Source organism: Humulus lupulus, chromosome 4, assembly GCF_963169125.1.
Source record: "Humulus lupulus chromosome 4, drHumLupu1.1, whole genome shotgun sequence".
In the NCBI taxonomy this organism is placed as follows: domain Eukaryota; kingdom Viridiplantae; phylum Streptophyta; class Magnoliopsida; order Rosales; family Cannabaceae; genus Humulus; species Humulus lupulus.
The window spans coordinates 12,548,330-12,558,062 of record NC_084796.1 but is presented as its reverse complement, the minus strand read 5'-3'; the positions used below and the strand labels follow the sequence as shown (position 1 = coordinate 12,558,062).

Genomic DNA, 9,733 nt, shown 5'->3' with positions numbered 1-9,733 from the left:
AGAGATAAATAATATGAGGAAAATAGAACAAGTGATATTTTTGTTGTTTTTTAGATTTAAATATTAGAAATAGAGATAGACTAAAGTGTGATGTAAAAATAGGTAACAAGTATGAAGGATCAAGAGTCATCAATATGCATACTTATTTATTTGGATATTTGATTTACAAAAATTACACAAATGGATAGTTCATATCCCAACTATTCATTTTGAATATATAACATTGAAGCACAAATATATTTAACAAAAAATGTATTCAAGTAATTACTATTCTTTACCATAGAAGGATGAGATAAATCTTATGAGAAATCTAAAAATGACATTATACCATTGGCAATAATGCAATAAAAGATTGGACATAAAACCTAACACAAATATTACTTTTACTATTTATAAAATACATAGAAAGAACATGACTAATTCTATATAGATTTAGCAAAAGTAAATATGTATGAATGAGGTGGAGAAAATGATAAAGATATTATCTATATTATTTTCACTAATTTGATAATACATAGAAAGTGCTTGACAAAATCTATATACTATTAGTAAACATAAATAAAGATAACAAGATGAAGAAATAGAGATGAAAGATAATAAATCACTCAAATATATAAACTTTAAGCACATTGTGAATAAAAAATACTAAACAAAGTCATAGTGCATATATAATCATCCTAACCTTCCTAAGAATGTTAAGTCTATTATGCTCGACATTCTCATGAAATTCTATAGAGAAAATATGAGAAATGAGACTAAAATTTGGTAGAGTTTTGCTACCTAAAAATTACATGGTAAATATGAAATGAGGGTCCCTATTTATAGAGGGAGAAAAAGACAAAAGAAATTAAATAACAAAATGATGTTTACAAAATAAATCTGAAATATTAATAATAAAATATGATTTTAAAAAATCAAATCTTATTATAAATATTAACCTAGTTATTTTGGTGCATAGTCAATATGACATTTTTCTAAAACACAAAAAAAAAAGAGCTTTAAAGCTTAAAATAGGAATGTGCAAGGCCCAAAGTGCTTAAAAGATTAGGCTAGGCGTACTATGGCAGCTGGGGAAAATTTGGGCCGGAGCTGTTTGGGAGAGTGAGTTGCTGCATGCAACCTGAGGCGCGCACACAGCTGCTGTAGGTGGCTGCTGACAGGCGTCGGGTGGCAGGCGCAGTTGTAGCTTTTCTTATGTTGTTTGGTATGAGGGGTGATGTTGGAAGAACGAAGAGGAGAATAATTATTCAAATTACCATTTTGTCATTTGTAACATAAATATTTGTTACTTTTTTTAAATGATAATAATGGTATCTTACATATTTTGGTTATTTTTCTTGAATCCTTCCAAAAGGGGAGAATTGAATTTTAGTAATTTGGAGGAAGAGGGTCTCCCTCCATCTCTCCTCTCCTTTCATCTCTCCCTCTTACCAAATAAGGAATTCTCTCTCTTCCTTCATCTCTCTCCCTCCGCTCGTCTCCATCCACCCCTTTCTCCTCTGTACCAACATAGTGTAAGTGTAGATGGCGCTATAGATTCAAGTTGCCAAACAAAAGGCATATGAGCCATTATATGCAATTCCTATAGGCAGCTAATGGTTGTTCTTTCAATACCTCTAATCTAATTGGCTGCCTTTCTGCTAAAGACATGGAGGCTCAATTCTTTACTACAGAGTTTGATTTGGACACAACATATTGATTTACTTATTTTCTATTGAGACTAATGCTTTATTTATTGTTCAACATTTGTCTAACGGTGTTAGGCAATATTCTAGTTCTCATAATATTTTGTCAATTCTCTTTATCTCTCTTTTAACTCAAAAAGTTAGAAATTATCTTTAACCTTTTCAGGCAGCCTATTGGTCCTTCAGACGAAATCTCTTGCTTTTTGGTAGAACTTAATTGAGCTCAAGCATGTGAACTTCTAATTCAAATTGCACTTTTTGACTCTCTTAGTTTGGGTATTCAATAAAAAGTTTGTATACCTAAATGGATTAGAATTTTTGTTTTATGATTTTAAGGTCTTTTTTGTCTAGTTTTCTAACTAAACTATTTAGGGGATTTTTCAAAAATATGGCTTTTAGCCATCAATGTGCAAAAATATGGGAGTTCAACTTTCTTTAATTTGTATGGGAAAATTTAATTAAGAAAACTTAGTTTATGGGAAAACTAATCTCATATTGGAAATCAAAATTAATCAAAACAAATGAGCAAAAGGAGGGGTACTATAGTAATTAACATAGCCAAAACTCCTTCAGTCAAGTCCATCTTCTCTTTCATTTTGCCCTAGCCGCCTCACTATCTCCACCATAGCCAAAACTCCTCCACTCGGCTGCCTCACCATCTCCACCATCATCTCCGGCCACCCACCCTCACTACCTACCAAGAACACCCCAGCCACACCTCCGTGAAACCCAACTACTCCTCCACTCGGCTGCCTCACCATCTCCACCATCATCTCCGACCACCCCCTTACCACCCGCCAAGAACACCCCAAGTGCACCTCCTTGAAACCCAGCCACCTTCACCACCTTAGGCACGCACCTCCATGAAACTCAGCCAAGAACACCCCAGCCGCACCATCGACGAACACAAACTCAATCCGCGCATTTCTGCGCGATTCCATTCGCGAGCCCCCAAATCCAAAACGACGAGGATAGGCTGAGGTGAGGAATGTTCTAGTGGTGGTCGGAGGCGAGGAAGAAGGGTGGCGCTTGGGTTGTGTTCGATTTGTGGTGCTCGGATCTGTGCAAAACAACGGGCATGGCTGGGTTTGAGACGGGGTATTTTGCGTAGGGGATGGGGGTTTCTGGTGGTGGTCGGAGGTGAGGGAGGAGGTTGGTTCGTGATCAGATCTGGTTTTTTTTTTTTTTTTCTGTCTTGAGATCTGAGGTAACTGGTTACCTTTACGTTGTTTGTTTGTATATTTTAGGAGGTAACTGGTTACCTTCACATTCTGATGTGTGTGTATATTTATGGGTTCTATATGGTAACTGGTTACCTAGGTTACTAAATCATACTTACTCTTCTTCTTTTTTTTCCTTCAAATGTGATGTTTTTTTTTTCATTTCTAATATGAGTGACTCGTTAACCTCTTATGATAACTGGTTACCCCTCTTATGGCATTAAGTTACTTATCGCACTGTAACTGGTTACCCCTCCTGATACATGTTATTTAGCCTCTAATATTATTTTTTACATAAATGTGAAAAAACACAAACAAGTAACTGGTTACCCCTCTAGATAAATGTTATTTAAGCTAGCTGTAGGATTTTTTTTACATAACTTTAAAAAATTAATTAAGTAACTGGTTACCCTACCCAGGTTTTAAAAAAAAACGTACAACCTAAAAAAAAAAGAAAAAAAATATTTACAATAAATAAAAAAAATAATAAACACAATTCATATTGCAAAAAAAAATTTTTTGCAAAACATCCATGGAAAAATTTAATATAAAAATAGTTATATAAAATTAATATAAAAAAATAATCAAATTACAAACATACCCTTCCAAATTCATAAAACTTGATTAAGAGTGAAAATATGGCATAAACAAACTTTTATTACAAAAATATGAGAAACTAAACCCATAAAAGTGAAATTAAAACAAAAAAAGCTATAGATTAACTTTTCTTGAAAAAAAGCCATATTTTTGCACAATCTATTAAAATTCCCATATAATATGTAATTTTCACAACTATTTATCATGTTAGTCCTTGTTGTTTGAAGAAACCCTTCGCTTCAATTGCTATTTTTTCACGAAAAGCAAACATGAAATAACAAATCCAGTCTTTCATTAAGATTTTGAATAGTTGTGCCGAATTCAAGTTGATTATGTTTCGTCTCTTCTTCGGAGAAAGACGATCAAACAATTCCCAATCATAGTCCTTGCGGATCGGATCATCCATATAATATACAAAAAGAAACTCCAAATATGGCGTGATACACTTTTTAGTTTAGTCGCATTTATAATAAAACAGCTGATGGTCTAGCTAAACATAACTTAATAATGAAATTTCGTAGATATTAGTTATAATAGTGATTATTATCATTTTTTCAAAAGGAAAAAAAAATCACACAAGTTAAAAAACGACGTCGTTTGTAGAAAACGACAACACACTTATGGTTATGGTCCTTGTGGATGTATAAAATCGTACTAAAAACACAGAACCAAGTGAGAGGCGGAAATCCAAGTTCGTAGGATTTGCGGTTCCTTCCAAGTTTTGTTGTGTCTTCTCCATTCTCCACTGAGAAACGGCCTTTTTTTTTAACTAAACAATTAACAGGCTGAAGAACCAGGCTTACGCTCACAGAGCACATATCAAACCCAATAATGGCGAGAATAGGTTGTACTCACTTAATGCCATCTCTGCTTGCTCCCCTGAAGCAGCACAGACATCATTGCCAGCTAATGTTTTGTGTAATCGGCGGCGGTGGGTTCGGTAGAGCACGGCCATTTTCTTCATCTAGGATATGCATGAGCCTCAAAGCCGGCATCGTTGGCCTACCTAATGTTGGCAAATCCACTCTCTTTAATGCCGTTGTAAGTAGTTTTCTTGTTGAGCTTGCTTTGTATGTTAATAACCCAGAAATGGTTTTCTTTGTTCTTTTCTGCTTGTTTCCTTTAATTGCCAATTGGGTGTCTTATTTGGCTGTAGTTTCATTCTGGGTCGTTGCTATGTTTCAGATTAAAATTTGATAGGATACACATATATATGTTGGAGATAAATGGTTTACATAATTTGTTCCTTCAATTGGGTACATTTCAATTCTGGCATATTCAGCTTTTAAATCATAATTATAATCTGAAAATAAGTCATTGTCAACACATTTTGCTGGGTTATTTACTCATTTGTGAACTTTAGGCATTTAGTGTGCTTATCTAGAGTAGTAGTTAGAACCTAGTGTGTAAGTTGTTAAGGTGGTTTCAAAGTTCTGGAAATTCAATTATGTCTGTGGCTTTGCTTATCACTGTTACAAAGTGAATCTAATAAAAATGATAATATAAAGTGGTTTCTTACGTGCAGGTGGAGAATGGAAAGGCTCAAGCTGCCAATTTTCCATTTTGTACAATAGAGCCAAATGTAGGAATTGTTGCAGTTCCGGATCCACGTCTTAATGTGCTTTCTGATTTAAGCAAATCTCAACGAGCAGTTCCAGCATCTATAGAATTTGTAGATATTGCTGGGCTTGTCAAGGGTGCTAGTCAGGGAGAGGTGAGACTTCTCAGCCAGTATAGTGTATCTGTTTTGACTGCATAGCCAATCACTTTGTTTTTTCTTTTTATTTCTAGTGTTCTGCTTGTAAAGTTATGGTAAGAGTATGTTGTGGTAAATATACTTTATCTAACTCCCATTCTCAATATTCCAGGGCTTAGGTAATAAATTTCTGTCACACATTCGTGAAGTTGACTCCTTGCTTCAGGTACTTATCCACGGTTTTAACTTCAAGTTATTGTTTATGTTTCTTTCACTGAAACTTTTGTCTGTGATGAATATTTGTTGCCTGTTTTAATTATTGTGTGATCAGCTGTTTCTGAGAGTTTAATTATTATGTAGGATGAACTAATTTTATTGCTTTGCAACCATTATTCTGCTTAGTAGTAGAAGAAAACTGATTCAAGATACTTCTTTTGGAAATTCACCCCTTTCTATTATAAATATTTTTTAATTGTATATTGTTTAGATGTTAGTACTAGCTAGTGCTTTTGGACTGTGTCAGCGTTATCGTGGGCCAAATGATTGTTGTTGCAGGTTGTTCGATGCTTTGAAGACAATGATGTCATTCATGTTAATGGAAAAGTTGATCCCAGGTCTGACATAGATGTTATCAACTTAGAGCTTGTTTTCTCAGATCTTGACCAGGTTTGCTACTTAAAGCTTACTTGATGCACTCAGACTATTTCTCTGGTTCAATTTATGTAGTCAGATTAATAGTTTAATATCACCATGAGGGGTAGGTGGTCAAGTAACTGAGTCCATAGTTTGTTCTCTTTATTCTTCCTAATAACTTCTTAGAGTTTCTTGTCTCTCAAATATTGTAAAATTTAATACATAATCTAATATGACTGTATATCTCTTTGATTATTTCCCTATATAGACTATTGGGTAATCTGATATAAATAATGGATATCCCTATCCTTATGTTTACATTAGTTGGTTTGGAATATATTTTTTCACAATAAGTTATTGACCACTAGACTCTGTGAGCTGCAGTATATGCATATACTGACTGTATTTTTTGGTTATATTGTATGATGCCTCAAGATTTTATTTTACCGGGAGCAAAAATGAGATAATTGTATAAAATATACAAATTAAGAGGTAAAATGTAAAAATATATATGTTAGAGGAGGCAAATTCATATAAATGTTCAAATAGGGGACTAAACTATCAAATTAATTACATGTAAAATAAAATTCAAAATATTTGAGAGGGGGCAGCTGCCCCCCCTAGTCACCATCTTGGTCTGCCAATGATGAGTGAAAAGTTATTGGCAATGCCTTGATTAGTTAATCATTGGTGGTTGTAATCTTTAAAAGAATCTTATTGCATGAAAAGCACTTCTAACTTTCAGCTACATTTCTTGAATTAATTTATCACGAATGATCATTTTTATTCTGTTTTTGGCCCTATTAAAGTTTATTAGGATCAAATAAACTGATTGAACTAAATTTTACCTTCTACAAGAATGCAGATTGAGAAAAGGCTGGATAAGCTAAAAAAAAGCAAGGGAAGGGATTCACAATCTAAAGTTAAGGCAAGTGTTCCAACTTTTCTTGCTCTCGGTATTAAAAGCACATAATCTTTCTCCTGTTGTCCTACCCCTGGATCCCTACACCCTTTTATTGTATTAGCACCAAGGCTAGTTTTGAAACTAAATTAAACTGATATTTCAGGAGGATGCGGAACGTTCTGCCTTGGAAAAAATTAAGATTGCACTTCTGGATGGCAAACCAGCACGATCAGTTACTATAACAGATTTTGAGAAAGAAGCTGTGAAGCATCTTTGCCTGCTTACAATGAAACCTATTATATATGTAGCCAATGTTGCAGAAACTGATGTAGCTGATCCTGGAAGTAATCCGCATGTCAAAGAAGTGATGGGTCTTGCATCCGAGTTGCAATCTGGACTAGTGACAGTATCTGCACAGGTTTAGAGATATAACTCAAAAGAAGCTTACAAACTAGCATACTCTTTCATCTGTCTTCTGCTAAAATCTGTCGGATTCACTTTCATTGTATAGATAAATCTGTCGATAGTGGCCGACATCTGAGTTAGAATTAGTTGTTACACTTGGTAAATGACCAATATTTCTTTACAGGTTGAGTCTGAACTAACTGAGCTTCCTTCTGAAGAAAGAACAGAATACTTGCAATCTCTTGGTGTCAGTGAAAGTGGTCTTGGAAACCTTATCAGAGCAACATATAGCCTTTTAGGGCTTCGTACTTACTTCACCTCTGGCGAGAAGGTGAGGATTGAAGATATTTTATATGGGTCTCCTTGAAATTTGAATTTTTTTTTTCCTTTAAATAGTTTGTTTTCTTTGCTCGCAGGAAACAAAAGCATGGACCATACTTGCAGGTTAGCTTTGTTTCTGCTTGGCATAACTTCTATACTACTTGACACCTTCTCATCACTTCATGTCTGTACTTGTTTTCTTTACTTGGTAAATATATATGTTTCTGAAAATAAAAGGAAAAATTAAATAATTGGATGTTAAAGTCTGTTAATTATAGGAGCTACTATGAAATTTCAGAAAGATGAAAGACTGCGCATGGATACTTGTTCATCATATCAAATTATCTAATATTTTGGTTGATGAAATTAGGGATGACTGCACCTCAAGCGGCTGGAGTCATTCACTCTGACTTTGAGAAAGGCTTCATTCGTGCTGAGACGGTAAACTACATATATAGAACTTCTTACTTTTTGGATTTCTCCTTCTTCATGAGCATGTAGGTGAAATAATAAAAAAGAAGTACATTATTGAATTATGAAACTCTAATGTGATGAGCATGCAATTATTTGGTGCCTTGTTCATGCTATGTTTCAGCTTCACTATTTGTTTGTACAAGTTACATACTTACAGTGGCAACATTCTGATGGGGAAATTAGGAAAATCTAATTAAAAGATAAGAAGGCACATTGTTTTTAGAAATCCTGAATTGTTAGGGCTATGCAACAATTGTTAGTAGTTGGTTGTTGCTTTTCTAGATAATCTCAGGTGCTTTACATTTTTGGGGTGCTAAGTTTATCTGGACATGTATTGGAAAAGATGCGTTCATAATTCATCCAAATATTCAACTAATAATTTGAATTTCTTTGGAAATAGATTTTGCATCATCAGCATATTTCCTTTCTAGTTTGCTTACCATTCAATTGATGGTCGCCATAAATTCATGTATAGAAATTTATTGGAAATGAATATAGTTTGGCTTCCTTTAACTTTAATTTGCTGCATGCATCTGTTTTAGGTTTTATTATAGTGGCTAGTATTGTTCGAAAGACCATATCTTTGACCAATTACTAATTGTGAAAATTATATGATTTTTTTTCTCCTAATCAGGTGGCTTATGATGATTTCGTTGCTGCTGGTACACTTGCTGCAGCGAGGGAGAAAGGAGTCGTAAGTTTCTGGCTTTAGTATTAAATTTTCGCTTAGTCAGTAGCCATTGTTGACCACCCACCCCTGACAGAATCATAGATTTACTACTTCTTTACTCACTTTCACATTAAGTCAGATATAATTGGAAAGATAGGAAAAGATACTAAATATAGGCCTTTCATCTTCAAGTTATGAATATGCACTTAAGACTGGTTAGAAACGTCCACTTCTTTACTCATTCGCGTCTCTTAGTTGTTCGGTTATTAAAGGTTTTCTTCCTATGTTCTGCCTTTGAATTAGAGAATGCATGCCCATCATTAAAAGCAGCTCTGAATATTGGCTCTACTTTGATGGTTGCAGTTGAGATCGGAGGGTAAAGATTACGTTGTACAAGAAGGAGATGTGATGCTGTTCCGATTCAATGTTTAACGGTTCTAGAGATGGAAGGAGTATTTATTTTTCTCCAAAAGTGAAGGTGAAACTGGAATTACAGGTATGAAAAAAATGGTCTTGGAGATTTGAAAATGATCCGTGAATTTCCCTGATGGAATGCAAATACACAGACTACTACATATGATTATTAGTTACATGCAGAGAGAGTGCTATAAAATTTTGTTTGGAAAGTTAATAGCTTAATTGATTGATTAAATTTTTGTAACATCACTTCTAGAAATAAACAGATAAAACTATATGAAGAGGATGGAAGTTAATACTATGGTGACTGGCCCCCATTCAATTTTCAATTTTTTTTCCCAGTAATATTTGCATTTCTTGTCGTACTTCATAATATATAGGGTACAATAAGATTAATACTACCTTGCTCCTTGGTGATTGTAATTAAAATTTTCTCATATAGCATATGACATTAACATTTTATTTTAACTTTTTGAGACTAATAACATGATCTTGATTACAAATGAAAGTGATAACACACTTTTAATTTAAATAAAATTTGACCAAGTTTTAAGGGATAATTTTTTTAGCTGATTTATAAAACACAAGTGTGTTCTGATATTAGTCAAAATACATGTGTGCAGCCAGATAATATTTTGGTATTAATTAAAATAGATGGGGTGTAGCTAAATTAAAAAGGAGTAAAATTGTATAATAATTTCCTGAGCTGAA

The 9,733-nt window shown here is 33.9% G+C and overlaps 1 protein-coding gene across 1 annotated transcript; it reads left to right on the top strand.

The window, feature by feature from the left end:
• Positions 1-4,176: 4,176 nt before the first annotated feature.
• Positions 4,177-9,351, top strand: LOC133829976 (uncharacterized). Its single transcript, XM_062259848.1, has 11 exons — positions 4,177-4,543; positions 5,028-5,216; positions 5,371-5,424; positions 5,754-5,864; positions 6,697-6,759; positions 6,899-7,153; positions 7,325-7,471; positions 7,557-7,584; positions 7,832-7,902; positions 8,570-8,629; positions 8,969-9,351. The coding sequence occupies exons 1-11, from the start codon at positions 4,334-4,336 to the stop codon at positions 9,035-9,037; spliced, it is 1,257 nt and encodes a 418-aa protein (XP_062115832.1). The 5' UTR covers positions 4,177-4,333; the 3' UTR covers positions 9,038-9,351.
• Positions 9,352-9,733: the final 382 nt, after the last annotated feature.